This window comes from Oryctolagus cuniculus, chromosome 17, assembly GCF_051225735.1.
Source record: "Oryctolagus cuniculus isolate XC-2025 breed Fujian yellow rabbit chromosome 17, ASM5122573v1, whole genome shotgun sequence".
Classification (NCBI taxonomy): Eukaryota; Metazoa; Chordata; class Mammalia; order Lagomorpha; family Leporidae; genus Oryctolagus; species Oryctolagus cuniculus.
Window position 1 is genome coordinate 911,072 of NC_142883.1, and position 26,630 is coordinate 937,701.

General features: G+C 70.2%; 6 protein-coding genes and 1 long non-coding RNA gene across 31 annotated transcripts in view; 4 read left to right on the plus strand and 3 right to left on the minus strand.

Moving 5' to 3' along the window:
- The first annotated feature begins 5,111 nt into the window (after positions 1-5,111).
- Positions 5,112-6,301, plus strand: LOC138845969 (uncharacterized). Its single transcript, XR_011383311.2, has 2 exons — positions 5,112-5,267; positions 5,508-6,301. It is a non-coding gene; the product is annotated as an uncharacterized LOC138845969 (long non-coding RNA).
- Positions 6,302-8,269: 1,968 nt separating this feature from the next.
- Positions 8,270-10,559, plus strand: LOC127485431 (carbonyl reductase [NADPH] 2). The gene is made up of 8 exons (XM_051828440.3): positions 8,270-8,399; positions 8,831-8,928; positions 9,043-9,197; positions 9,282-9,324; positions 9,398-9,497; positions 9,627-9,691; positions 9,856-9,973; positions 10,057-10,559. Exons 1-8 carry the CDS (start codon positions 8,348-8,350, stop codon positions 10,158-10,160), a joined length of 735 nt encoding a protein of 244 aa, XP_051684400.1. The 5' UTR covers positions 8,270-8,347; the 3' UTR covers positions 10,161-10,559.
- Positions 10,560-12,001: 1,442 nt separating this feature from the next.
- Positions 12,002-13,691, plus strand: DCXR (dicarbonyl and L-xylulose reductase). Of its 7 annotated transcripts, none has more exons than XM_089318569.1 (8): positions 12,002-12,066; positions 12,175-12,272; positions 12,550-12,725; positions 12,813-12,855; positions 12,944-13,043; positions 13,124-13,188; positions 13,266-13,383; positions 13,521-13,691. In XM_089318569.1, exons 1-8 carry the CDS (start codon positions 12,015-12,017, stop codon positions 13,622-13,624), a joined length of 756 nt encoding a protein of 251 aa, XP_089174695.1. In that variant the 5' UTR covers positions 12,002-12,014; the 3' UTR covers positions 13,625-13,691. The 7 variants fall into 7 exon arrangements, 5 of the variants coding, with proteins under 5 accessions (XP_089174695.1, XP_051684396.2, XP_051684397.2 ...); XM_051828436.3 differs by having other exon boundaries at positions 12,571-12,725; XM_051828437.3 differs by having other exon boundaries at positions 12,691-12,725.
- An 801-nt stretch (positions 13,692-14,492) lies between these two features.
- RAC3 (Rac family small GTPase 3) lies at positions 14,493-16,742 on the minus strand. 2 transcript variants are annotated; one of them, XM_089318567.1, is made up of 6 exons: positions 16,350-16,732; positions 15,791-15,862; positions 15,583-15,700; positions 15,442-15,504; positions 14,953-15,112; positions 14,493-14,868 (listed from the first exon to the last, which is right to left on the minus strand). In XM_089318567.1, the coding sequence occupies exons 1-6, from the start codon at positions 16,730-16,732 to the stop codon at positions 14,738-14,740; spliced, it is 927 nt and encodes a 308-aa protein (XP_089174693.1). In that variant the 3' UTR covers positions 14,493-14,737. The 2 variants fall into 2 exon arrangements, with proteins under 2 accessions (XP_089174693.1, XP_089174694.1); XM_089318568.1 differs by having other exon boundaries at positions 14,666-14,868; positions 14,937-15,112; positions 16,350-16,742.
- On the minus strand, positions 16,705-22,824 carry LRRC45 (leucine rich repeat containing 45). 4 transcript variants are annotated; one of them, XM_089318561.1, is made up of 17 exons: positions 22,115-22,768; positions 21,802-21,863; positions 21,587-21,657; positions 21,274-21,452; positions 21,075-21,203; positions 20,253-20,365; positions 20,111-20,169; positions 19,851-19,928; positions 19,593-19,728; positions 18,820-18,897; positions 18,629-18,740; positions 18,473-18,543; positions 17,885-17,977; positions 17,631-17,723; positions 17,211-17,381; positions 17,016-17,142; positions 16,705-16,936 (listed from the first exon to the last, which is right to left on the minus strand). In XM_089318561.1, exons 1-17 carry the CDS (start codon positions 22,332-22,334, stop codon positions 16,752-16,754), a joined length of 1,977 nt encoding a protein of 658 aa, XP_089174687.1. In that variant the 5' UTR covers positions 22,335-22,768; the 3' UTR covers positions 16,705-16,751. The 4 variants fall into 4 exon arrangements, with proteins under 4 accessions (XP_089174687.1, XP_051684385.2, XP_089174688.1 ...); XM_051828425.3 differs by having other exon boundaries at positions 17,211-17,384; positions 22,115-22,761; XM_089318562.1 differs by lacking the exon at positions 17,211-17,381 and having other exon boundaries at positions 22,115-22,772.
- Positions 22,825-23,014: 190 nt separating this feature from the next.
- On the plus strand, positions 23,015-24,459 carry CENPX (centromere protein X). 3 transcript variants are annotated; one of them, XM_051828439.3, is made up of 5 exons: positions 23,015-23,075; positions 23,752-23,803; positions 23,885-23,938; positions 24,048-24,136; positions 24,216-24,459. In XM_051828439.3, the coding sequence occupies exons 1-5, from the start codon at positions 23,046-23,048 to the stop codon at positions 24,228-24,230; spliced, it is 240 nt and encodes a 79-aa protein (XP_051684399.1). In that variant the 5' UTR covers positions 23,015-23,045; the 3' UTR covers positions 24,231-24,459. The 3 variants fall into 3 exon arrangements, with proteins under 3 accessions (XP_051684399.1, XP_089174698.1, XP_051684398.2); XM_089318572.1 differs by having other exon boundaries at positions 23,752-23,938; XM_051828438.3 differs by lacking the exon at positions 24,048-24,136.
- A 673-nt stretch (positions 24,460-25,132) lies between these two features.
- The window catches only part of ASPSCR1 (ASPSCR1 tether for SLC2A4, UBX domain containing), a 28,409-nt gene continuing 26,911 nt past the window's right edge, over positions 25,133-26,630 (minus strand). For all 13 annotated transcript variants that reach the window (XM_070060126.2, XM_051828433.3, XM_051828427.3 and 10 more), the window contains 4 exons: positions 25,743-25,794; positions 25,538-25,607; positions 25,307-25,467; positions 25,133-25,228 (listed from right to left, as the gene is read on the minus strand). In XM_070060126.2, coding sequence (XP_069916227.1) covers positions 25,215-25,228; positions 25,307-25,467; positions 25,538-25,607; positions 25,743-25,794 — 297 coding nt within the window. In that variant the 3' untranslated portion in view covers positions 25,133-25,214. The remainder of the gene's footprint in view (positions 25,229-25,306; positions 25,468-25,537; positions 25,608-25,742; positions 25,795-26,630) is intronic.

Below are 26,630 nucleotides of genomic sequence, written 5' to 3' on the forward strand. Positions count from 1 at the left end.
CCGGAGGTTGTGCTGGATCAGGGCCAGCCTCTGTTTTGGCTGCAACCCGGCGCTGCCACAGGGCTGGGGGCTCCAGGCCCTGCAGCGGCTGGGGGTGTGGTCAGCCCCGAGAAAGCAGGGGGAAGCGGGGACCCCACAGCGGTGCTTAAAGGGGCAGTCACGGGGCCCGGCCTGCGGCACCCCTGGGGAAGCGGCCGCCGCGTCACTCCGGTTGGAGTCCTCCCCGCTGACGGCCTGGGAAGGCGGCGGAAGGCGGCCCAAGTGCTTGGCCCCTGCACCCCCGTGGCCTGACCCAGCCCCAGCCATTGCAGCCATCCGGGAATCCAACCGCTGGGTGGAAGAGCGCTCGCTCGCTCTCTCTCTAACTCTGCCTTTCAAATAAGTAAATCTAAAAACAGTCAAAATGAAATACACAGCAACCTGAGTTTTTACGCGTGCTCATTACAAATATGGGATTATCATGCTTAAAAGCCCCACATAAATCGCATAATTTAAATTTACGGAGAAACCGCCAGGGTCAAGGCAGCAGTGACGGCTCGAGCACGTGGGTCCCTGCCACCCCACGGCCCAGCGCTGCGTCTCACGTGCACCTGGGGAGGGAACCAGCAGGTGGGGGTCTCTCCCTCCCCCTCCCTCTCCCTCCCTCCTCCCTCTCTCTTCCCCTCTCTCTTCCCGTCTCTCCCTCTCTCTCTCTCTCCCTCTCCCTCTCTCCTCTCCCTCTCTCTCTCCCCCCTCTCTCTCCCCCCTCTCTCCCTCTCTCTCTCTTCCCCCGTCTCTTTCTCTCTCCCTCTCCCTCCCTCTCTCCCCTCTCTCTCTCTCTCTCTCTTCTCCCCCCCGCCCCGTGTCTCTGTCTTTCAAATAAATAACTGACCCATTTTTCGGGTCTCTAGGGTCAGGTGGTTTCCCTGGTGAGTTCGCCTCAGACACTGCAGGAGGGAATAATGCCACGGCTGTTCAGACCCTCCCGGTGAAGAGACAGGGGCCCCACCTCACGCCCGAGGCCAGCGTGCCAGTCATACCGACAGCAGACGTGTGGGAAAATTGACCGGGAAAACCTAAGATGTGCACGGAGATGCCTACCGCACAGACTGCGAAAAGCAACCCTGAGGAGGAGCAGAGCGGAGGGCCCGCCCCGCCTGTGGACCCCGAGACCTGCTGGGGGTGCAGGCCAAGGGCCGCAGGGGCCAGGCCCGCTCCCCCGTCCCGTGGCGTCCGGGCGAGCACGGCGCAGCGGCCCTGACCGCCCCCTCGGCGCTAAACCCTCTCAGGGCCGAGATGAGGGTCAGTGAGGGCGGAGTCCGAGCAGCCCTGCCAGCCCCGGGACTGTAAAGATGAAGGCCAGCGCCTGGGATTCGCACCCAAAGACCACGTGGAGGCCGCCACGCTCAGAGCAAGACCCGCGCGGAGACGCCGGCGCTGCGGCGGCCCGGGGCAGACCCTGACTCCGAGCGCTCCCGGCCCTCAGGTCATTCGGTGGGATAAGGACACCCAGCCGCGAGCGTGGGAGCTGGGTCCTCCTGCCGTGGGCGACGAGTGTTTTCAGACGGATCAAGGGGCCGGCGCTGCGGCGTAGCCGGTAAAGCCGCTGCCCGTGGTGCTGGCGTCCACGTGGGTGCCAGGTCGAGTCCCGGCTGCTCCACTTCCCATCCCTGCTGAAGGCCTGGGAAGGCAGTGGAAGACGCCCCAGGTGCTGGGCCCGGCACCCACATGGCAGACCTGGAAGGCGCTCCTGGCTCCTGGCTTTGGCCTGACCCAGTCCTGGCCGTTGTGGCCATTTAGTAAGTGAACCGGTGGACAGCCCACAGCGGCAGACCATCCATACCAGGGTTTTGTTTTTGTTTTGTTTTTTAAGATTTAGTTATTTATTAGAAAGTCACAGTTGTAGAGACAGAGAGAGCGAGAGCGAGAGCGAGAGAGAGAGAGAGAGAGAGAGAGAGATGGAGAGAGATGGAGGTCTTCCATCCACTGGGTCACTCCCCCAGATGGCCTCACCTCAATGGCCGGAGCTGCGCCAGTCTGAAGCCAGGAGCCAGGAGCTTCTCCCGGGTCTCCCTCGCGGGTGCAGGGCCAAACACTCGGGCCTCTTCGCTGCCTCCCGGGTGCGTGAGCAGGAGCCGGATGGGAAGCGGAGCCGCTGGACTGGACCCGGTGCTGCTGTGGGAGGCGGCGCCGCAGGCCGTGTCGTCGCCCGCTGTGCACGGCCGGCTCTGACTCCCACACAGCGCAGCCGATTTCCCGCCTCCGGCGTCAGGGCGGCCGCGGAGAGCACGCCTCACTGGAAGCCGAGCCGAGCCGGGACAGGAGCCTGAAGCTTCCGGAACTACGGGCCGGGCCGGAGCGGCAGCTACCGAGGCGGGGCTGGCCCAGGCCAGGAGGCAAAGCCAAGCCAACCGTCCGCACACACAGAAACGCAGCGGGGCCAAGGCCGAGCACTGTCTCCCACTAGGGAAAAAGCAAACAGCAGGAGTGGCCGTCAGGCTCAGGGCTGTCTGCTTGCTGCCGCCGGGGAGGACCAGAGGGAGAGCGGCTGCGTCCTGGGACAGCGCCCGGAGCTGGAGTCTGGCCGCCGGCCTTGGGCGTCAGCCTGCAGTCCGTGGCCCCTTCTGAACCGTTTGCTTCCTAACCTTAAGAACACACTGGAGCCGGCGCTGCGGCTCACCGGGCTAATCCTCCGCCTTGTGGCGCCGGCACACCGGGTTCTAGTCCTGGTCGGGGCGCCGGATTCTGTCCCGGTTGCCCCTCTTCCAGGCCAGCTCTCTGCTGTGGCCCGGGAGTGCAGTGGAGGATGGCCCAAGTGCTTGGGCCCTGCACCCCATGGGAGACCAGGAGAAGCACCTGGCTCCTGCCATCGGATCAGCGTGGTGCGCCGGCCGCAGCGACCATTGGAGGGTGAACCAACGGCAAAGGAAGACCTTTCTCTCTGTCTCTCTGTCTCTCTCACTGTCCACTCTGCCTGTCAAAAAAAAAAAAAAAAAAAAACCTGGGGCTGGCGCTGTGGTGCAGCAGGTTAATGCCATGGCCTGCAGTGCGGGCATCCCATATGGGCGCCGGTTTGAGACCCGGCTGCTCCACTTCCCATCCAGCTCTCTGCTCTGGCCTGGGAAAAGAGTGGAGGGTGGCCCAGGTCCTTGGGCCCTGCACCCGCCTGGGAGACCCGGAGGAAGCTCCTGGCTCCTGCCTGGAGTGAGCCAGCAGATGACCGTCTCTCTCCGCCTCCCCCTCTCTGTGTTACTCCTTCACACAAGTGAGTAAATCTTGGAGAGAGGAAAGCACAGACTGAACGAGGAAGGGTTTGGTGGGCGGCCTGGACGGCTGGGGTCACGGCTTACAAAACCTGACGGGTTTATGCTGAGAAATGAAGTTTGTATTTCAACTTTTATTCTCTTATTATGTTTTGTTGTTTTCATCTACTAGAAGGCAGAACAACAAGGAGACAGAGAGAGAGAGGAGAGAGAGAGAGAGAGAGAGATCTTCCATTTGCTGGTTTACTACTCAAATACTTGCAATGGTTGGGGCGGGGCCAGCCTGGCCAGGAGCCAGGACTCCATCTGGGTCTCCCCCGCGGGTGCAGGGGCCCAAGGAGCATCTGTGCCTCCCGGTGCCTGGGCAGGGAGCTGGCATCCCAGATGGTGGCTTAATCAACCGTACACCACAGCCACCGGTTTTATTTTCTTTTGGGGGTGGGCAGCCTGGAGAGCAGTGAGTATTTTTTTTTAAATATTTATTTTATTTATTTGAAAGGCATAATTACAAAGAGAGATCTTCCATCTGCTGGTTCACTTCTCAAACAGCCAGGGCTGGGCCAGGCTGAAGCCAAAAGCCAGGGGGCAGGAGCTGCATCCGGGTCTCCCACGTGGGTGCAGGAGCCCAGGCACCTGGGTGACCATCTGCTGCCTCCCCGGCCGTTAGCAGGGGGCTGGGTCAGAGGGAGGTGGGACCAAGCCCGCTCTCCTCCTGTGCTGACAACAGTGTGGTGCTGTCCCATAAGGTTTTGTTTTTCTTTTTTTTTTTTTTAATTAATTCTTTATTTGAAAGGCAGAGTTATAGAGAAACAGAAGCAGAAAGAATGAGAGAGAGAGAGAGAGAGAGAGAAAGAGAGAGAGAGGTCTTCCGTCTGCTGGTTCACTCCCCAGTTGGCCGCAACAGCCGGAGCTGAGCCCGATCCGAGGCCAGGAGCCAGGAGCTTCTTCCGGGTCTCCCATTTGGGTGCAGGGGCCCAAGCACTTGACCCAGGCACGTGACCAGGGAGCTGGATCGGAAGAGGAGCAGCCGGGAGGAGAACCGGTGCCCACATGCATGCCAGCACCGCGGGCGGAGGATTAACCCTCGAGCCACGGCGCCGGCCCCGCGTGGGTTTTCACGCTTGTTTTGCCGGCTCTCTGAGCTCCCGAGTCAGTCGGCTGATGATTCTGTTCCATCCGAATGTGGCCATGCTCTGTCCAGGCAGCGCCCGCCCCTGCTCGCCCACCTGCCTGCTAAACCACTTGCACTGTGCAGGGCCCTGGGAGCTCGGCTCACTCGGCCTCACTCTTGTCGCCCTTGTTCTCGGAGTCCGGGGCCCGCGGCGTGGCTGCAGAAAAGCCCCCTTCACCCCAGCAATGGCCCCGGCCAGGGCGGCTGCGGACGGCAAGGGCCTGGCCCACGCGGCAGGGAGTGTGCCCGCACAGACACAGGTGCACACTCCAGGCCTGGGAACAGCTGGGCTCGCTTTTCTCACGGTGTTGCCTTACACCCACCGCAGCTCCCTGCCCTGGCCCCGCCCTCCCCACGCACAAGAGCTTGGCCTCTTGGCAGAGGTGCCTGCCGGGCCATCTCTGGGTCAGGCAGAGCCCCGCTCTCATGGTGGGGGGAGGCGGGTCCCAGGGCCTTCTCTCACCAGCACTGTGATGGGGGGGCCCGTGCCAGTGCAGGGACAGACTCCAGCAGGTGGACACTGTCGTGGGGAGGGCCTGGCCCCGGCCGCCCGCGTGTCTGGGTGCCTGTGCCTGTGCACCTGTGTGTGGTGAGGGGGTGGGGACCTGAGCCGCTCCCCACTCCACGCAGGGTCCCCTGTGCCTCCTCCAGGAAGCCCCCCGTGCTCCCTCCGGCCTGCTCCGTGTGGTTCATCGCGTGAAGGAGTGCAGGACTGACGGCTCAGTTCTCTGAGCTGAAGGAACTCGGCGTGGGGTGCTGGGGAGGCCCCTCCAAGCCCGCCGCGGTCCGCTCCCGAGTTCTCAGCCACAGGAGCCCCCACTTCCTGGTGGCAGGGAGCCACTTCCTCTTCAGAGGTAGGAGGGTGGCAATTCGATCCCCTGAATGCGTGTGTTCTGGGTGCTTGTTTGCTCTCCTCCCACAAAGCTCCCGTGCAGAGCCGGGGCTTCCACTTGCCGGGTCACGGCTCCAGCTGCTCCCCTGCCAACAGCGGGCAAACACCAGGCCAGGCTGAAGCCAGGAGCCTGGGACTCCACCCAGGTCTCCCATGTGGGGGCAGGGGCAGGAACCTGGGCCGTCTTCCTCTGCTTTCCCAGGCCGGAGCAGGGAGCCGCATAGGAAGTGGAGCAGCCAGGACTCGGGGCGCTCCCATGTGGGATGCCAGGGTCACAAGTGGTGGCCTAACCTGACCTTGGGGTTCAAGCACCTGCACGAGTCGGGGGCCAAATCCTCTTCAAACCACAGCAAGTACCCTGCTCGGTTCACCGGGCCGTGGCCGCGCCCCGCCGTCCCCAAACGCCGCCGTCTGTGGGCTGTCCCCTCCAAGCGGCATTCAGAACGCTGCTGTCAAGGTCAGAGAACCAAGACGGGCCAAGGTGCATCCCGAGAGGGGGACGTCTGGAGCCAGCACCTGTCCCCTCATTCCAACCCTGGACGTCACTGCACGGGGCTGGGGGTCTCCTGCTGGGAGGGTTCAGCTACGGCGTCCCATGGACCTGGTGGCCATTGAGTGATTTGTGTCCAAGCAAAACTGAGTGCAGGGGCCGGCGCTGTGGTGTAGCGGGTAAAGCCGCCGCCTGCAGTGCAGCATCTTCGAGTCCCGGCTGCTCCACTTCCACCCAGCTCTCTGCTGTGGCCTGGGAAAGCAGCGGAGGATGGCCCAAGCGCTTGGACCCCTGCACCCACGTGAGACCCAGAGGAAGCTCCTGTCTCCTGGCTCCAGCCTGGCCCAGCTTCGGCCGTAGTGGCCTTCTGGGGAGTGAACCAGCGGATGGAAGACCTCTCTCTGTCTCTCTCTCTCTGTCTCTCTCTGTCTGCCTCTGCCTCTCTGTAACGCTACCTTTAAAACAAACAAACAAACAAATAAATAAGTCTTAAACAAACAAACAAACCTGAGCTGCAGCATCTGAAAAGGCAGGGGGCAGGGCACTGGTCCTGGATCTGGGGGTGCAGGGTGGGAGGGCGGGGGCAGGGCACTGGTCCGGGATCTGGGGGTGCAGGGTGGGAGGCGGGGGCAGGGCACTGGTCCTGGATCTGGGGGTGCAGGGTGGGAGGCGGGGGCAGGGCACTGGTCCGGGATCTGGGGGTGCAGGGTGGGAGGGCGGGGGCAGGGCACTGGTCCTGGATCTGGGGGTGCAGGGTGGGAGGCGGGGGCAGGGCACTGGTCCTGGATCTGGGGGTGCAGGGTGGGAGGCGGGGGTAGGGCACTGGTCCTAGATCTGGGGGTCTAGGGGTGCAGGGTGGGAGGCGGGGGCAGGGCACTGGTCCGGGATCTGAGGGTGCAGGGTGGGAGGGCGGGGGCAGGGCACTGGTCCTGGATCTGGGGGTGCAGGGTGGGAGGCGGGGGCAGGGCACTGGTCCTGGATCTGGGGGTGCAGGGTGGGAGGCGGGGTTGTTTCTGAGCTGCTGCTTCCTTCCCCTGCCCCTCAGACAGGTGGGGTGTGCTGGACGGACCCTAAGTCAGGCTCGCAGGGAGGGCAGTGAGCCCCACCTTCTCCCCAGCCCTGGCCGCCAGGACTCAGGCAGGACAAGGACAGAGGTGGGAGCTGGGAGCTGCTGGCCTCTTCTCCAGGTGCCTGGGGCGGGGCCTGAAGCTCCCTGCCTCTGCAGCCCCTCCCTCCGTCCCCCACCTCAGACAGGAGCTGGCAAGTCCTGGGGAGGGAGCCAGCCCGGCTCCAGAGCAGGCCTCAGCTTCCCCTCTGTGGGGTGCACCTGGGTTCCTCGGCTTCGGGAGTGGGCACTCCCCTGGCCGGCCCTGATGTCCCTGGACTAAGCGTCCCTCCCAGGACCCGTGTCTCCCAGGGCTGGGAAGCCGTCCAGATTCATCAGCCCTGGAAGGGGAACTGGGCTGGCGGGCGTCAAATCCTCCCGTCTGTTTCCCAAATGCCCCTCCCTGCAAAGTCCACCCAGGAGGAGAGCTCCAGGGGACGCAGGCCGGGTGCAGAAGACCCCTGCCCCTGAGGGCACCTCAAAGTGTCCAGGGAGGGCAGAGTCCCGGGCTGGCTAGGGCAGGTGAGTGCAGTAGAATGAGAAAGCCGTGCCAAGATGGCCACTGGCAAGCGAGCGTCAGTTACTCAGGAACGGCTTCAGAAACCACCTGGCAAAGGAGCCTGCCTGGCAGCAGGCTGTGATTGGTTAGGGCGTAGACCACCCCTTGACTGGATTGGCTGCCTCGGCTATATAAGCTGCTGCACCAACTGAAATAAATGAGTCTGTGGGCTGCTCCACTGGCCTGCTTTCACCTGGCTCCCAGGGTCTGTGTGGTGACTCCGTGCCTCTTGCCCCCACCGCTCATCCTCTCAGAACGAATCCACAGCAACAGTGAGGGAGGACTCCGGAGACTTTGCCGGGGCCCAGTCAGGTGCACGGGGAAGCTGCAAGCAGGGGGTCCCCCCAGCCACCACCCTGGGGTCTTCAGGCCGTCTGTCCCAGTCGGCTCAGGAGGGGGTCCCACCCCCTACTTTAGCAGGAGCCCCCCACCAGGGCACCAGAGCACTGCCAGAGAGCTGGCAATGTGGACCCACATGCATTCCCATGGGGCACGGGTGCTCTGGCCTCTCCACGGGCGGGCATGAGACTCCGATGCCAGGAAGCAGGGGGGCAGGGCACTGGTCCTGGATCTGGGGGTGCAGGGTGGGAGGCGGGGGCAGGGCACTGGTCCTGGATTTGGGGGTGCAAGGTGGGAGGTGTCTCTGTTCAGTCAAGAGAAAGAACCAAACCCCGGAATTCCACTCCCTGCCCCTGCTGGGGCGAGGGCCTCCCTCCCTCCCTCCCTCCTGCCCCCCTCGCGCCCCCCCCCCCGCGCTTCCCCTGGGGATGAAATTTCTGGGGAGGAAATGAGGACACCCAGCCACGCCCACCTGCCCAGCCCCGCCCACCTGCCCAGACCTTTATAACCGCAGCCCGCCTCAGCGCCGGACCAGACGGGACCAGCACCATGCAGATGAACTTCCAGGGCCTGCGGGCCCTGGTGACCGGAGCAGGGAAAGGTGGGTGTGAGCAGTGGGTGCGGGCCCTGCCTGCCATCCCGGCCCAGCAGCAGCCGAGCCCCCTGCGCCCGCCCGCCGAGCCCAGGACCTGGCCGAGCTGCTCCTCACCAGATGGCTGCAGGCCTCGGCCCGGGCCAGCAGCCCTCACTGGTCGACACAGGAGACCCTCCCGGGAGCGGTGAGCTCGCCCCGCCCTCGGCACGGCCCCCAGGCCCCCAGCGGGCAGAGGCAGTGTCCAGCCGGACCTCTTCTGAGGGCTCGGTGGAAGGCGGCTGCTTTCGGGGGCCTCTCTGGCAGGATCTTGGTCAGCCAGGCCTCTGGCTTGGGACCCCCTCGGCTCCGGGACGGGAGGGGCTGCAGCCCTTGCTCCCACCTGCTCCCTGGACCCCAGCACTGACCAGGGCACCCACCCACGGAGTCCACCCCTGCAGGGATCGGCCGGGACACTGTGAAGGCGCTGCACGCTCAGGGAGCCAGCGTGGTGGCCGTGAGTCGCACCCACGCTGACCTGGTCCATCTCTCCCAGGAGGTGAGGCACACAGCTCTGGCCTGGCCCTGGCCCGCCCCTCACAGCCTCCAGGACACCTCCTGAGTTGCCGGGACGCCCACCCCTCCCCTGCCCACTGCCCCATGTCTCCCACAGTGCCCGGGGGTAGAGCCCGTGTGCGTGGACCTGGGCGACTGGGAGGCCACGGAGCGGGCGCTGGGCGGCGTGGGCCCCGTGGACCTGCTGGTGAACAATGCCGCCGTGGCGCTGATGCAGCCCTTCTTGGAGGTCACCAAGGAGGCCTTTGACAGGTGGGGGTGGGACAGCGGTCGGGGGAGGCCGGGCGGGACGGGCCCAGAAGGGCAGGCAGACACGCCGCCGCCCTCTCTTGCTAGGTCCTTCCACGTGAACCTGCGCTCTGTGTTCCAGGTGTCCCAGGTGAGCCCGCAGAGGGGCGCCCGGCGGCGATGGGCGGGGGGGGGGGGTCAGCTGACGCCCATTCGGCTTCTAGATCGTAGCCAGGGGCATGATCGACCGCGGAGTGCCCGGCTCCATTGTCAACGTCTCCAGCATGGTGGCCCACGTCACCTTTCCCAACCTGGCAGCCTATAGTAAGTCCTGCCGCTCAGCCAGCGTCCTCCCCCCTCCCCCTCCCCCTCCCCCTCCTCTGTCCCGCACCCCTGGGGTAGGAGGGCTCCGTCCCGAAGGGGAGGGGACTCAGTGCTGCCTTCCCCCAACAGGCTCCACCAAGGGCGCAATGACCATGCTGACCAAAGCCATGGCCATGGAGCTGGGGCCACACAAGGTGGGGGCTGGGAGTGAAATGAGGGTGGAGCTTGGCTCTGGGCAGTGGGGTCAAAGGTTGGCTGAACTCAGTAAACAGACTCAGTCCTGGGGGGAGGGGCACCAGGGGCTGTGGGGCCAGGGCCTGTGGAGCCACGCAGGCCGCCACCCCGGTTCCCGCCCCAGATCCGCGTGAACTCTGTGAACCCCACGGTGGTGCTGACCGCCATGGGCCAGAAAGTCTCCGCCGACGCCGATTTCGCCCGGAAGCTGAAGGAGCGCCACCCTCTGAGAAAGTTCGCAGGTCCAGGGGGCAGGAGGGAGGGGCAGTGGCGGACGGCCCCCGCGCGGCCGAGCCACCGCCCTGACCGGCTCGCTGCCCCGCAGAGGTGGGGGATGTGGTCAACAGCATCCTCTTCCTGCTCAGCGACCGCAGCGCCTCCACCAGCGGCTCGGGCATCCTCGTGGACGCCGGCTACCTGGCCTCCTAGAGCGTCTGGCCTCCAGCGACCGGAGGGGCTTGGCTTCGCGTCTGCCCAGGCCCCCCACGCCACAGCGGGTCCAACGCCCAGCGCTGGCCCCGCCTCCACGCCAATTCCCGCCCCCGCCCCGCCACTCCTCCTATCCCGGCCCACTTCCTGCAGGCCCCGCCCCGCCCACGCCTCCCAGCCCCGCCCCCGACCACGCCTCGTCTCCCAGCGCTGGCCCCGCCTCCGTGCCGTGGCCCCGCCTCCTGGCACCGCCCCCCACGCCCGCTCTCACCGCCCCTTCCACGGCCACGATGTCCAGCGTCGCGCTCATCCTGAGATCCCGCCGTCTCTCCTGCGACGTCCGCCGCGCTGCGGGGCCGGTTCCCTAAATAAATGGAGGCCGCTCTGCGGGACCCAGCATTCCAGAGTCCTGTGCGACGCTCGGGAGGACGGGGAGAGGGGTCCGGGGGGAGGACGGGGAGAGGAGGACGGGGAGAGGGTCCGGGGGGCGGCCGATTCCTCCGCCCTGCTCGCGACCACAGGGCGGAGGGGCGGAGGCTCTTGCAGCGCGATGCTGACCCTGCTGCAGCGCCGGGCCAGTCCTGGGCAGGACTGAGGGCAGAGGGCAGCTGCGTCCCTTCCTTGCGCCTGTGGGGGGATGCCCGGGCCCTGGGCCACCCTCTGGAGGGTAGGGGCGCCCCGAGGTGGGCCGGGAGGCCTGTGTGTGGGCGGGGAGTCCACTTCTGCCAGAGACAGCAGGGGAGGAACCAGGAGTGCGGGGCCCACAGCTGCTGCCCCCACCCCGCACGGCCTGAGTCCTGGCCCGGGAGCCACAGCCCAGCTCTGGCCAGCTGTGCTTGCCGAGACCAGGCCCTGGCGTGGCCCGTGGTGTCTAGAGGCTGTGGGGCCAGAGGTGGACAGTAGGCTGACCAGCACAGCTCCAGCCCTGGCTGAGGGGGCAGAGGATAAGGAGCTGGGGTCCTGCGGCAGCTGCACGTGGCGGTGGGGAGTGGGGGTGCCTCTGAGCGGCCAGCAGGGATGCCAAGGAGCAGGTCCTGGCGGACGCTGGCCGGGCCAGCTGGCAAGGATCATGGGATGATTGAGAAGACGTGGACCTCCTGTTGTGGGCAAGGCCAAGCCGCGCGGCGGGGGTGGTGGGTTTAACGTGTGGATGGACATGTCAGGGCTGCCCCTCCCTGGGCCTCTGGCTGGCAGGGGCAGGGTCCAAGGCTGGGAGCAGAAGGCGGGGTGGCCCCTGGAGGACTTCTGAGACACACCTCCCGCTGCAGCCGGCCACCCTCGCCTGCAGCCTGTCCACGTCTGCGTCCACTCCCGGCCACAGAAGGCCCTCAGGGCAGCGGCTCTAGACTTTCCCGCGTGGTTTACACAACAGAGCAGCTTCTCTGTAGACTCCCAGTGGGCACGCAGGCACGTGTCCGTCTGCAGCTGATCCTGAAGGGTGGTCCTGGCTTTTGCTGACCAAAGGCGCTGGTGGGCTCTGAAGCCAGCTGGTGCTGGGGTCTTCTCTCCCCTGGGCCAGCCGGTGCGAGCGCTCCCAGGCCTGCGGGAGGGCCACTTCGCGTGTTCCCTCGGGGATTGACTGCCACGACTACTTTTTCTAATAATATTGAGGGGCCGCTAATGTCGGTGGGTTTGGAAAGTTTGGCAGTTTGGAAAGCCTGGTGCCGGGGCCAGCGGGGGCCCGCCCCGGCCCGGCCGCGCCCCCAGCTGTCGGCCAATCACCGCCGCAGGGCAGGCCTTATTTGAATGTCCCCGCCCCCTCCTGGAAGGCCAGCCTGCGATTGGTCCCGCCGCGTCCCGCCCCAGAGCTCCAAGTCCCGTGGCCCCGGCGCTCCGCGCCCAGACGGCGCCAACATGGAGCTGGGGCTGGCGGGCCGGCGCGTGCTGGTCACCGGGGCGGGCAAAGGTGGCCGGGGCCAAAGGCGGCGGGCGGGAGGAGGCGAGGGCGGCCGGGGGTCGGAGGTCGGGGGCCGGCGGGGCTGGGAGCGCCCGCACTGAGCCGCGCTCCACGCAGGCATCGGGCGCGGCACCGTCCAGGCCCTGCACGCGGCGGGTGCACGGGTGGTGGCCGTGAGCCGAACCCGAGCAGACCTGGACAGCCTCGTCCGCGAGGTAGGCCGGGCCCAGTCCTAGCTCTGCGGGTTGGGGGGCGCGGCCTGCGTGGGGCTTCCAGCCTTGGAAGGAGACTGAAACGGCAGCCTAGCAGGCCTGGGGCGGGGAGCGCCTGGGCAGGGCGGAAGCGAGCCGACCAGAGGCGGGGCCGCCCCCCCCGCCCCCCCCCCCCCGCCTGGGGTGGTTGGGACCGACCCGGGCCCCTCCCCTCGTCCCGCCGCCCTCCCAGGAGGACTTGCCCTCCAGCCCCTGGGGTACCGACCCTCTAGTAGCGTAGCCCCTCCCCCACTACACACAGTGCCCCGGGGTAGAGCCCGTGTGCGTGGACCTGGGCGACTGGGAGGCCACGGAGCGGGCGCTGGGCGGCGTGGGCCCCGTGGACCTGCTGGTGAACAACGCGGGGGTGGCGCTGTTGCAGCCCTTCCTGGAGGTCACCAAGGAGGCCTGTGACACGTGAGCCAGTGGCGGCGCCTGGGGGCGGGGAGCGTGGCCGCGGCAGCAGCCCTAGTCCCTGACCAGGGTCTGTCCCTCTGCCTCCAGGTCCTTCGACGTGAACCTGCGCGCCGTCATCCAGGTGTCCCAGGTGAGCTGTGGGGGAGGGCGCGGGGCGCGGGCGCAGAGCCGGTGGGTGGGCGGCGGCCGTCCTGCCTCACCCGCCCCCGCCCTTCCAGATCGTGGCCAGGGGCATGATTGCCCGGGGCGCCCCCGGCGCCATCGTGAATGTGTCCAGCCAGGCCTCCCATCGCGCACTGACCAACCACAGTGTGTACTGTGAGTGAGCCCTGCTGTGCCCGGGCCCCTCCGCCTGCCCCATTCCCGGCCAGCCGGGCCCCATGACACCCTCCTTGCAGGCTCCACCAAAGGTGCCCTGGACATGCTGACCAAGGTGATGGCCCTGGAGCTCGGGCCCCACAAGGTGAGCCAGCTCGGGGCCCTCCCACCCGGCCCGCACGCCCAGGGCCCGGCAGCTGTGCTGACGCCTGTCTGGCGCAGATCCGAGTGAACGCGGTGAACCCCACCGTGGTGATGACTCCCATGGGCCAGGCCAACTGGAGCAACCCCCACAAGGCCAAGCCTCTGCTGGACCGCATCCCGCTCGGCAAGTTTGCCGGTGAGTCGGGTGGGGGCCTCGCCCGGGCGTGCACCAGCAGCCCCTGTCCCTGCGGGGGGCGGGGGTGGGAGGGCAGGAGGCGAGCCCGCCTCCGCCGTCCAGTCCACACCCCTGACCCCCGCCTCGCCCGCCCGCAGAGGTGGAGCACGTGGTGGACGCCATCCTCTTCCTGCTGAGCGACCGAAGCGGCATGACCACAGGCTCCACCCTGCCGGTGGACGGGGGCTTCCTGGCCACCTGAGCCGCCGAGCCTCGGGCCCCGCGGAGCCCCCCCCCCCAGCCCCAATAAATCTGTGTGCCGACTCCCAGGTTTGCGGGCAGGCTCCTGACAGGAGCGGGGGTAGGGCCGGGGTGGCCTTTGGCCCTGGGGCGGCGCCGAGACCCTGGGGCGGCGCCGAGACACAGGGACAGCTCAGAGTGAAGAGCTTGGGGCGCCCATCTTGGTCACGGACGCTCCCCTCGGCTTCTTGTGCCGTCTACACCGAGTGAGCCGCACTCTCCCACGGCTGGTTCTACCCAGCCGGCACCAAGTCGGGCTCTGGTCGTATTTGCCGATTCCCGTGGTGTAAATAGTGCCGCCGCGGTCGCGTGCAGGTGCAGGCTGTCGGTTTAACGTTGGGGCCCCGCGGTGGCGCCCGTGGCGGGGCACCTGTGCCCTGTGCACACGGCGGCACAGGCAGCCCCGGAGGCACGGGCGGTGGTCTTGGGTGCAGACAGGAAGTGTGTGTTTGGAGTGGCCCTCTGCAGCACCGCTACTCACGTCCACCTGGGTGACGCCTACAACGGACCCTGGCCCCGACTTCAGCCACGCCTGTTCCCACACCTGACCACACCCTTGCCCGCCCTGGCCCCCGTGCTGAGCCAGAAGGCTCCATGAGGCCTGACCAGGCCGCAGCCCCGCGCACCGGTCCCCTGGCACCACGGGAGCTGCCCGCACCCCTCCCAGGCTGGGGGCACTCTGGCTCTGGGGCCGCCCGGCCAGTGTGCAGTGGGGCTCCGGGCCTCCTTTGGGGACCCGCACTTGGAGGCGCCGTCTGGGTGCTACGAGCCCGGGGCTCCACCGCTGGGGGCTGGGGCAGGGGCCAGGCAGGCAGTGAGAGGCAGCAGCCGACGGTGGAGGATGTTTATTGTATAAAATAACAAGGGGCCGCCCGTCCCGGGCGCCATGGACAGAACCCACCCCCCTCCCCCATCAGGGAAGCCCAGCCTGGGGCTGCCCGCCCTGAGGGAGACCCTGCTCCCTCCCGGCCTCCCGCGGGGGCCAGAGGAGGCGGAGAGGACAGGACCCCGAGGCCCCAGCCTTGTCCCCATGCTTCCCCGCCCCCCCGCCCCCCCACGCGTCTCTTCCGCCACTCTAGAACACGGTGCACTTCTTCCCCGGCTTCTTCACGGGGGGCGGGCAGAGCACGGCGCGGATGGCCTCGTCAAACACCGTCTTCAGGCCCCTCTGGGTCAGGGCCGAGCACTCCAGGTACTTGACGGAGCCTGGGGATGACGCGGGGCTGACGAGGGCTGGGGCCCACTGGGCGCCCGCTGCCCGGCCCCGCCCCCACCCGCCGCGGGCCTCACCGATCTCCCTGGCCATGGCCAGGCCCTGGGGGTAGGTGATGGGCGCCAGCTTCTTGTCCCGCAGCCGCTCGATGGTGTCCTTGTCGTCACGGAGGTCCAGCTTGGTGCCCACCAGGAGGATGGGCGTGTGGGGGCAGTGGTGCCGCACCTCCGGGTACCACTGGGGAGACACAGGCTCTGACCCCGCGGGCGAGGGGCCCTGTGCCGAGGGGGCTGCCCTCCCACCCCGCCTAGGAGTGGGCAGTGGCTCCTGAGGCCTCCTCACTGCCCCCAGGCCCAAACTTGGCTCCTCCAGCTTCACGGGGGGACCAGAGGCTGACGGGTTTGGCGGGGAAGTGGCCAGGCACAAAGATGCCCAAGCCAGGAAGCCGAGACCCACCCAGGTCCACCACCCTGGGCAGGGCACACACCCCCTCAGCCCTGCAAGGACGAGCAGTCCGAAGCCTTCAGCAGGACCCTGGCGAGCCCCTCCCCCCAGCGCTGCCCTACCTTGGCACGAACGTTCTCGAAGGAGGCCGGGCTCACCAGGGAGAAGCAGATCAGAAACACGTCCTTGGGAGGAAGGGGCGGTCAGGGGGTGTCCAGGGCCCCCCACCCCCGGGCTCCCAGGGCCGGCCTGTGGCCACCTACGGTCTGGGGGTAGGAGAGCGGCCGCAGCCGGTCATAGTCCTCCTGCCCGGCCGTGTCCCACAGCCCCAGGTTCACCGGCTTCCCGTCCACCATCACGTTGGCAGAGTAGTTGTCGAAGCTGCCGGGGCAGAGGGGGCAGAGGGGGCAGGTCAGCTGCCCTGCGGGGCTGCAGCTCGGGTGGGACCCCCGCCCCGGCCCGCGCACTCACACGGTGGGGATGTATTCCCCCGGGAACGCGTTGGTCGTGTAGCTGATCAGCAGGCACGTCTTTCCGACGGCGCTGTGGACAGAGGCGCCCACGTGGCTCCCAGCTCCTCCTCTACTCCTGCCCGGAACGCAGCCCCCTTCCCCGGGGTCCCAGGGATGCATGGGGCCAGGGCAGCCCGACGGGCCTCGGGTGCAGCGGCAGGGGCACGAGCCCCCGACCCTGGAGTTCCCGGCGCCCGGGGAGGGCGGGGAGCCGGAGAGGGCGAGGCCGGCCGAGGCTCAGCCCAGGTGAGGCCTGGCCCCACCCACCGGGAGGACGGGGCGTCGGCCCGCAGCATCAGGTGGGCCGGGCTGCAGGCCGGAGGACGCGGGGCTGGCAGCCCGCCCCGCCCCACGCCACCCGCCCCACCCTGCCCGGTTCCGGGGCGCACGCGGCCTGCGCGGGGGGCAGCGGGGCCGCCTTGCAGGACCCCAGCCGCTGGCCACCCCGCCCCTGCCCGGGCCGCGCCCCCTGGGCCGCCCCCACCGCGCTGCGGGCCGGCTCCGGGCCGCGCACTCACCCGTCGCCGACCACCACGCACTTGATGGCCTGCATGGGCGCGGGCCGGGCGGCGGCGGGCGCGGCCGCGAGCCGAGCTGCGGAGAAATGCCGGCGCCGCAGCGGCCGCGGACCCGAGCGCCGAGCAGCGCCGGAGACAGCCGAGCGCCGCCGAGCGCGGGCGCGGAGACAGCCGAGCGCGGCCGGCGGGCGGGCGGGGGGCGGCGGGGCGGAGCGTGCGGGGCCCGGATCCGCGCGGCGCGGCCGGGCCGACCCCAGCGCCCCGCGGGCGCGAGCCCCTCCGGCCCTCCCGGGGCCCCGGCCACGCCCCCCGGGGCCCGCGCGCGGGGCGGCGAAGAAGACGCGGGGCCAAGGTGTAGGACAAAGTGCGGAAGTTGTTTGCATTGCGGGGGGCAGCGCGCGCTCATTTCGGGGGGCTCGGGGCGCCCTGCACGTAGGCCAGCACGGCGTTCTGCAGGAAGCTGGCCCGCTGGGCCTCCTCGTCCCGGATGCGCGCGATCTCCGCCTCCCGCAGCCGCAGCTTCTCCCGCAGCGACGCGTTCTCGCTCTCCCGGTCCAGCAGCGCCTCCCGGTGGTCGCTCGCGACCCCTGCGGGCGGGGAGCGCGGTGAGCGGCGCGCACCTGCGCGGGCCGGGGGGCGGGGGGCGGGGGCCCGCGCGGCGCGCACCTCGCAGCTGGCGCTCCAGGGCCACCACCTTCTCCCTCAGGGCCTGCTGCGCCGTGCGCTCCGCCTGCAGCTCCGCCCGCACCCGGGCCACCTCGGCCACCTTCCCCTGCTCCTGGTCGCTCAGCTCCTGCGGGGGCGGCCGGTGAGGCGGCGCCCAGGGGAGGGCGGGGCGCCCGGCCGCGCAGCCCCCGCTACCTGCTGCAGCTCCTCCAGGCGCCTCCGCAGCCCCTCCACCTGCAGGCCCAGCTGCCCGGCCCTGGCCTGGGCCTCGGCCACCGTCTGCCGCTGCTGCAGGCAGGCGCCCTGGGCCTCGTCCCGCGCCTGCCCGAGCAGCCGCAGCTTCTCCTCCAGGTGGGCCAGGCGCTGCTGCTGCGGGCACAGACGGGACGGCTGAGCGAGAGGGCCCGGCAGGAGCCCGCCCCGACAGCTGCCCCCTCTGCAGGCGGGCGGACTGGGGTCCCGCTCAGCCCGCAGCCCCTACCCCCGCCTGTCGGTGCTGGATCTGGGCTGAGACCCCCGACAGCGGCACTGTTCAGGGGCAGACGTCGCCCTCACCGCCCTCCCCACCCCAGCTCAGCTGAGCCAAGACGCTGGGCCAGTCCCGGGGGGGCTCACCTCGTCCAGGCGGGCCTGCTGCCTGGCCTTGATGAGCTCCTCCTCCGCCTGGCCTCGCTCGGCGAGCGCCGCAGCCTTCACGCGGCTCAGCTCCTGCAGCACAGCCTGGTGGTCTCCGTCCTCCCCCAGCCTCCCAGGGGCCCGGGGAGGCCCTGGCACCCTCCCTGGGCAGGGTTCTCGGGGCCAAGGGGGCTGAATGCCACACAGGGCCAGAGGCTCTCCCCGGGCACCACGCGAGGCGGGCGGCCCCTCACCTCCTCCAGCGCCAGCCGCGTGGCCTCCAGCCTCTGCACCCTCTCCTGCATGGCCCTCTCGCTGTCTTCCAGGTGGCGGGTCATGTGCTCCACCTGCCCGCGGTGAGGGCAGGGGTCAGGGCTGGCAGGCCTGGGCCCCTCGGCATCCCCCCGTGGACCTCCGTCCTGGAGGGCAGGCGTCCCTTGGGACCCTTGGGGTGTGCCCTGCCCGGGGGGTGCAGCCTGGTGGGGACCCCCAGCCGATGTGGTAGGAGAGTCCAGGTGAAGAACCCAGCAAGCCTGGTGGTTGGGGTCCCGGGGAGACCGCGTGTGGTGGCCGTGCCCCAGGGCCCCCCCGGGAGACCATGGGCAGTGGCCGTGCCCCAGGGCCCCCCCGGGAGACCGTGTGCGGTGGCCGTGCCCCAGGGCCCCCCTGGGAGACCATGGGCAGTGGCCGTGCCCCAGGGCCCCCCCGGGTGGACCGCGTGTGGTGGCCGTGCCCCAGGGCCCCCCCCGGGAGACCCATGGGCAGTGGCCGTGCCCCAGGGCCCCCCGGGAGACCATGGGCAGTGGCCGTGCCCCAGGGCCCCCCGGGCCAGGCACAGGCACCTCCTTGAGACGCAGGCTTTCTGCATCCTGCAGGTTCTGCTTGGATCTCTTCCTCTCCGCGTCCAGGCGCTCTGGAAGCCAGAGGAAGCCTGTGCTGAGCCCCCGCTGCCCCCCCAGCCCGGGCCTCCAGCCCCCCCCCCGGCTGCCGGTGCCCACCCTCAGCCTGGATGGCCCGCAGCTTCAGCTCGGCCGCCGTGGTGGTCAGCTGCTGCCTGGCCTGGAACAGCTGCTCCTGCAGGGAGCCCACCTTGCGCTCCGCCTCGTCCACCTGTGGGGAGGGCGGCAGGGGGAGGGAGCTGCAGCCCCGCCCGCCCCCCCAGCCCGCCCCTGGCCGCCCCACCCCCCACCTGGTCTCGCAGAAGCAGGTTCTTCTCGTTGGCGGCCGACAGGTCTCTGAGGAGCCTGGACTCCCGCTCTGCGGCTTCCTGAGGGGCGTGCGGCCGGGCGGTCACCACGGCGGGCGGTCACCTCGGTGCCATAGCTCAGGTGGTCACCGCGGCGGGCGGTCACCTCGGTGCCACAACCTGGGCGGTCACCTCGGTGCCATAGCTCAGGTGGTCACCGCGGCGGGCGGTCACCTCGGTGCCACAACCTGGGCGGTCACCTCGGTGCCATAGCTCAGGTGGTCACCGCGGCGGGCGGTCACCTCGGTGCCATAGCTCAGGTGGTCACCACGGTGGGCGGTCACCTCAGTACCATAGCTCAGGTGGTCACCTCGGTGGGCAGTCACCTTGGTGCCATAGCTCAGGTGGTCACCGTGGCGGGCGGTCACCACGGCGGGCGGTCACCTCGGTGCCACAGCTCAGGTGGTCACCACGGCGGGTGGTCACCTCGGTGGGCGGTCGCCTCGGTGCCACAGCCCGGGCGGTCACCACGGTGCCATAGCTCAGGTGGTCACCGCGGCGGGCGGTCACCACGGTGGGCGGTCACCTCGGTGCCACAGCCTGGGTGGTCACCACGGTGGGTGGTCACCTCGGTGGGCGGACACCTCGGTACCATAGCTCAGGTGGTCACCACGGTGGGCGGTCACCAAGATGCCACAGCCCGGGCGGTCACCACGGCGGGCGGTCACCACGGTGGGCGGTCGCCGCAGCCCCCCGCCCGCCCGCCCCCTGCCCACCTGCCGCTCCAGCCTGTGCTCCTTCTCCAGCCTCTGTGCCTGGCTCAGCTGCCCCTGCTCCGAGGCGGCCAGGCGCTCCCCCAGCTCCTGGGCCTTGTGCTCCGACAGAGCCAGGGCGGCCTCGGTCATCTGGAGCCTGCGAGGGGAGGGGCCCCAGGCCCTGAGCAAACCCTCGCGGCACTCGGCTGGCCCTGACGGCCTCCCGGGTGACCGCCCGGTCCCCAGGGCGCAGGACCCCTCCCGGCCCCCTCTGCTCACTTGGCCTTGAGGGCATTGATGATCGAGTGCCTCTCGCTCAGGGCTTCCTGGAGCTGCCCCACACGCACCGCCGACACCCTGCGGGCAGTCGACTCAGGAGGCCCGGCCGGCAGGCCCCTTCCCGGCCGGGCAGCAGCGGCCACTCAACACGGGCGCCAAGCTACGCTGCCGTGCACAGGGCGCTGGGCCTGCACCGTGCCCCGGGAGCCCACGCTGTGACCACACTGTCCAGAGCCAGGCCCCGACCCCGGGCCACGCACCGGCTGCTCTGGGCCATCTCGTCACGCTGCTTGTCAATCGTCTCCATCAGGTCCAGAAACTGGGGGCAGAGCGGCCGGAGCCCCGTCAGGCTCCGCAGGCCGCCGCCCAGCGGTGGCCCCAGGGTCTGAGTGCCGGCCTCACCTGCCTGGACTTCTCCTCCCGCAGGTGCCGGACCTCCTGGCTGAGCACCTGGGTGCGGGCCTGGTTCTCCTGCAGGGTCGCCTGCCTGTCCTGGTTGTGGCCCGCGCCTTGTTCTGTCGGAGGGGCCCTGTGAGCCTCTGGGCAGTCAACCGGGGTCAGCCCGGGCACCCCAGGGCACGGCAGGGGGTGGGCGGGCTGCTCCGCTGCGCGGGAGCTGGGTGCGTGTGGAGGCGAACGCTGTGTCCTGGGAGGGCCGGGCAGCCCAGGGAGGCGGGCGGCTGGGGTCCAGGACTCGGGCCCGAGCTCCCGTGGGAGCAGCCGTCTGGCCCGGGGACTGGGCAGCAGGAGGGCAGCGTGGGGGCTGCAGCAAGGCTCTGCCCACCCCCCCACAGCTCACACACAAGCCACCCTCGGGGGCGACAATGCCAGGCCCTCGCTTGGCTGCCGCCTGGACCACCTGAGGCCCAGCACCGCCATCGGCAGGAGGGCTCTGGGCCCTGTGGCCACAGCCACCACCCCCCCGCCGTGACACAAGTGACCCCTACACACTGCATGGGTCCCTGGAACCCAGCAAAGGCAAGCTGGGGGTGGCAGTGCGTGGCAGGTGCCGTAAGCTTAGGGGTCGCGGCTCCGAGCCGCCCCTGCCCGGGGTGGGTGGGCGACAGGGCTGGGTGCCAGCACCCCACACACGCCCTGAGCCGCCCCTGCCTGGGGTGGGTGGGTGACAGGGCTGGGTGCCAGCACCCACACATGCCCTGAGCCGCCCCTGCCCGGGGTGGGTGGGCGACAGGGCTGGGTGCCAGCACCCCACACACGCCCTACCCACGGCTCTGAGGATGTCACCAGGGACGTTGTTCCCAGCCAGGTCCAGCCTCCGCAGGCTTCGGTTGCTGGGGAAGCAGCTGACCAGGGCCCGGCCACCCAGGAGGCCGATGTTGTTCCAGCGCAGGTCTGGAAGGAGTCGGCGGTCAGCACCGGCCGAGTGCGGCCGCCCCCGTGTGCGGTGAGGGCCGGGACTCACCCAGCTGCTGGAGGGTGGTGTTGCCCTTCAGGGCCAGGGCGAGCTGCTCTGCCCCCTGGTGGCTGATCTGGTTGTTGCGGAGGTCCAGCTGCCGGAGGGCCTCGTTGGCGGCCAGGCCCCCGCAGAAGGCGGCGAAGGCGTCCTCCCAGGCGCCCAGGCTGTTCCACTCCAGGGTGAGGCTGTGCCGAGGGCGGGCCCACGGGGTCCGGGGCTTACTGATGTGGGCTTGGGGGCCCCGCCATTGGCTGCAGCCCCGTAAGCACCTCCAGACCCTGCTGCGCCGGGCGACCGCGGGCCACACGGGCCACCCTACCTCTGAATGGACTTGTTCTGCCGCAGGAGCCGTCCCAGAGCCTCGGCCCCGCGGGCCTGCAGGTTATTGCCCTAGGATGGGAGAGGGCAGGGAGTCCTTCCTGCCGCCCCACGGGGCCCCGGCAAGGCGGGGGCGTCCCCGACCCTTCTGTGGGTGCCCGGGCCGGCCGGGACGTGGAGAGCACGCGCAGCCGCGGGCCGGCGCCGCCTGCTCACCTTCAAGTCCAGCAGCCGGACCGCGGTGTTGGTGCACAGCCCTCGCAGCAGCAGCGCGGCCCCTGTGCCAGGGCAGGGCAGGGGCGGTCACTCTGCGCCCGGCCCGGGGAGCCAGGCTTCCCCACCCCGCTCCGCGCCCACCTGCTGTGACGCTGCCCTCCGACCCCGCACAGCCCCTGCCAGGCACCAAGCAGCCCGCGGAGCCACCGACGGGCACCAGCTCCGGGGGCCCTCAGGGAGCCGCTGCCCCCGCCCGCAGCCCGGGTCGGGACGGCGCCGACGGCGGCAGGGGGCTCCGGGCGGCCCCACACACCCTCCTCGCTCAGCATGCAGTCGCTCAGCACCAGCTCCGTCAGCAGCGCCTCGGCGCGCAGCAGCTTGCCCAGCGCCCTGCAGCTGTCCACCGTCAGGCTCTGCGTGGCCAGGTCCAGCCGGCCCCGCGGGGGCTGCAGCAGCCGCTGCAGGACGGCCTCCTGGGGCTCGGCCCCGCTCTGCTGGCACAGGCGGCTGTAGGCGCGCCGCAACTCCTCCATGCGCGCCGGGCTCGCGGGGCCCCTCCGCGCGCCGCGCCCAGGCCGAGGGACGCGCCGCTGTCCCCGGGGCCCCCGCGGGCGGCGGCCCAACGGCAGGCGTCGGTGTGCGGGACGCGGTCTCGGCAGGCGGAGTGGGGCGCAAGCCGGGCCGGTCCCATGGGCGGCGGTCCAGGGGGCAGGACGGCAGGACCGGGCCGCGCGCGGGGGCGTGGGGACCGCTGGCCGGAGAAGCGGGCGGGCACGTGGCCCGCAACCCCGCCCCGACCGGCCCGGCCACTCCCGCGCTCCGCAGCACCCAGGCCCCCGCCCTCGCGCCGGGGATCGCCGCTCGCCGTCGCCGCCGCCGCGCTCCGCGCGCCTCGGTATCCAGGAAGAGCGGGGCGCGCCGGGAAAGAGCGAGCGAAAACTACAGATCCCAGGAGGCCTTGCGCAGGCGCTCGCCGCGGGGCAGCGAGAGCCACAGGGCTGGGCGCGCCGCGGCCCGCGAAGGAGGAGGGCGCGCTCCGGGCTGATTGGCCGGGGACGCGGGGGGCGGGGCCGCACTGGGCGCGCTGCGACTCTTTGGTCGGGGCGGAGAGGGGGCGGGGTTCCGGAGGGCGCGCTCCGGGCTGATTGGCCCGGGACGCAGGGGCGGGGCCCTTTGGGGCGCGCTGCGACTCATTGGCCCGGAGCGCGGGGGCGGGGTTTCGGAGGACTCGCGGAGCGACGGCCATGGAGGGATCCGGCGCCGGCTTCCGGAAGGTGAGGGCCGGTGATGCGGGCGCGGGCCCTAAGGCAGCCCTCGTGCCGCCAGCCCGGCCCACCGCGGGCAGGGCCCTGCAGCCAGGCGTAGGGCGAGTAGGGCCGCGGGCCTTCGGCCACACGGAGGGGCGTGCAGGCCGGGCCGGGCTGCGAGCGGGCGCCCGGTGGCCTCGCCCTGTGGAAGCGCCGGGCACACTGCCGGGCGGCTGCGGGAATGCCCTGGCCGGAGCCGCGGTCGGGGTCATCGCGGGGAGGGGCGGGGCGCGCAGGGACCCCGAGTGTCGCCGCCCGCCTTCGGCTTTGCCAGCCGCCTGCTGGCCCGGCGCGCGGGACGCGGGCCCAGCAGGTGGCGCTGGGTTCGCGCGCTGCTCTCCGGAGCCACGCCGCCGGGATGGGGCGCTCGGCCCCGCTGCGCTCCCCGAGCTGTGGGCGCCCTCCCTCCGGGGCTTCCCCAGCCGTCCACCTGCTGCGCACCCGGGCCCCCGCATGGGCGTCACGCGACCCTCGCCGGGTGTCCCCAGCCCCCTCCCCAGAGTAGCCCCAACCTCGGGGCTGCAGGGGTCTCGGCCTGGCCTCCGCCCGCATCCCGACCACCCGCTGTGGCCCAGGCCCCTGCGCTGCTGGGGTCGCTGCCGTGCCCCCCCCCCCCCTGAGCGCCGACCCGCTCCCCCCTCAGGAGCTGCTGAGTAAGCTGCTGCACCTGCACTTCCGGGACCACAGGACCAAAGGTGCGGCCGTGGGGCCGGGCGGGGGCGCGGGAAGCGGGGGGGGGGGGGCTCTGCGGCCCGTAACCGCCCCCTCCCCCGCAGTCAGCGCCGATGCGCTGCAGCTCACGGCGGAGCTGCTCCGGATTTTCGTGGTGGGTGAGTGACAGCACCAGGACCCTGAAGTGACAGCCAGGCTCTGCCGGCACTGCCGGGGGGGGGGGGGGCGCCGGGCGCCGTGCAAGTCCGCAGCCCCCTGTCGCGGCAGAGGCGGCCGTCCGCGGGGTCCGGCAGGCCCAGGCGGAGGACGTGGCCCAGGTGGACGTGGAGCAGCTGGAGAAGGTGCTGCCTCAGCTGGTGCGTGGGGGCGGGGCGCGGAGGGGGGGCGGCCCACCCCGCCAGCCCGCCCGCGCTCTGAGCGCCCCGCTCCCCGCAGCTCCTGGACTTCTAGTGGCCCCTGCGCTTTCCACGGCCAACCCAGGAGGCCCCTGCACAGCCTGGCGTCCGGGGACCTGCAGCAGTCCAGCCAGCACACGCGCCCCAGCCTCAGAAGGGGCGGGTCACCCCCTGCACCCCCGCCCCGGCACAGGAGCCCGGTGCTGGGGGAGAGGCCAACCCCCCTCCCTGAGCTGCACGTCTGTTCCCACAAAGCAACGTCAATAAATCAGGTCTGTCCCTGGTGTGGCCTTCTCACTGCCAGTGCCCAGAGCCCAGTGCTCCGACCCCCACCCTGCTGGGACCCCCACCCTCCTGGGACGGAAGCTCCCATAGCAGGTGCGTGCAGACCCCCGGGGCTGGCTCCCAGGGGCGTGCAGACCCCCAGGGCTGTCTTTCAGGGGCGTGCAGACCTCCGGGGCTGGCTCCCAGGGCGTGCAGACCCCCAGGGCTGGCTCCCAGGGTGTGCAGACATGCCAGCTGGCCGCCCCGAGGCCCTGGGGCAGTTCTGGGTGGGCCGCACTTAGGGCACCATTGGCCTGGGGGCTCACTGTACCCGCCCCAGAGCACTCTGGACAGGCCTGGGCGAGCGTGGACAGTGGGCTCAAGCGCTGGGAAGGTGGCTGTTGGACCTGCAGGGATGCCCGGCTGGCAGGGGCGCAAATGCGGGAGCCACAGAGGCCACCCGGGACGGGACGGGCCCGGCCACGCGCTGCCTCATCCCCGAGCCGTGCCCGGCCCCACTTGGCCGCCCGCCTTGTTCTCCACGGAGGCGGCAGGGTAATTCACGAGGTCAGCTGGGGACCGGCAGGCCCTAGGGTGCACGGAGCACACCCGTGCCCCAGAAGCAAGTGAGGACCGGTCCAGGACGCACAGGGCCCCCACGGCCGCCCCTCTTGGGGACAGAAGACAAGGTGGTTCTGAGAGAAGCGTCTTTATTCCCGCAGGGTGGGGTGGGGTCCTGTGGTCGACGGGGAGGGCACCTCCGGGCTGGCCGCTCTCACCTCTTACCCGCTGCAAGGCAAACACCAGGATGACGCGGGCCTCAGGCTCCCGCTGCCCAGCCGTCCGCCCGCCGCCCGCCCCAGGCACCTGGTAGCTTCAGCCACGTGGGCACCTTGCCCAGGCTCCTCCTCACAGGCTGGGCTGTCCCGGGGGCGGGCTCTGGGGGGCCTGGCGCCCCCTCCTCGGGAGCAGGGGGGAGCTCAGGGGCTGGCAACGGGGGTGGGGACCCGGCGGCCCTGGACATGCACCTGGGGGTGAGAGGCGGAGGTCAGGATGGTGGGTGCTGGCCTCAAGGGTCCCCACCCCACCTGCACGCACCTGGCCACCAGCATGTCAGCCGCAGACGGAGGCACCGTGTGTTCTAGCAGCCTGGGCGCCAGGTAGAGGCCTGCCCAGAGAGACCGTCCTGCTCAGAGGAGGGAGGCCCGCCCCCAGGCGCCCCCACACCTCCCGCTCCGCCCCCCAGCTAAGCAGGCGTGGCCCAGGGAGGGCTGTGTGGCCTGCAGGGGGAGGCCCGGCTCACCTGCTGGCTCCTGGGCTCCCAAGTGCACAAGGGCAGCAGGGAAGAGGTTTGCCTGTGGGGAGAGGGGCTCAGAGGGCTGGGCAGTGCACCTGCTTCCACGGGGGCAGCCCCCACCAGCCCCAGCCCCACGGCACGAGGCGGGCACCCTCGGGTTGGGGCAGAGATCTGGGTGCAGCAGAGGACCAGCACGCGGGACTGGAGGGCAGCCTGCCCAAAGGGGGCGCACTGGCCCGCGTCCCTCTGTCCCTCCAGCTGCACACCAGGAGGCCCGTGTGCCAGGGGCAGGACCAGGTGGAGATGCCACCTCAGAGCCCACCAGCCAAGAAAGGAGAGCCCACACCCAGTTTCCAACGGGCATCTGCTTCAAGCCGGACACAGTAGCTGGGGCTCCTCCCACTGGGAGCCCCCAAACCAGAGTGGCAATGCCTTGAGCGCCCAGCTGTGGCACTAGGACCCAGGCCTCCCATGGGCCCTGTCACCCAAGGGGCACAGGCATAGGGTGAGGCAGGGTGAGCTGGGAGTCGCTCTCCTGCCCCTGCACAGAGGAACAGGGAGCTGGACAGGGCAGGCCCCGGCCTGGAGGGGCTGGAGCGCCAGGGCCTGGCAGCGGGGCAGGGGGTGCTCGGGACGTGAAAAGATGATTAATAAAGAGGAAGCCAAACCCCGGCTCCAGCCAGAGGGACCGGCGAGGGCGGGGCTGCTTTGAAAACCCAATTGTGCCGCCTGGGATCAAAGCCTCTCCAGGAGGCCTGGGGGCTGGGCGGGGCCCTGGAGCGGCAGCGGCAGCGGCTGGACCCCAGCTCCTGCCTTCCCGTCAGATACCGGGGCAGCCGCCATGCGTGGGCGCCCCAGGAAGCCCAGCCCCCTCTGCACCCCACCACCCAGGGA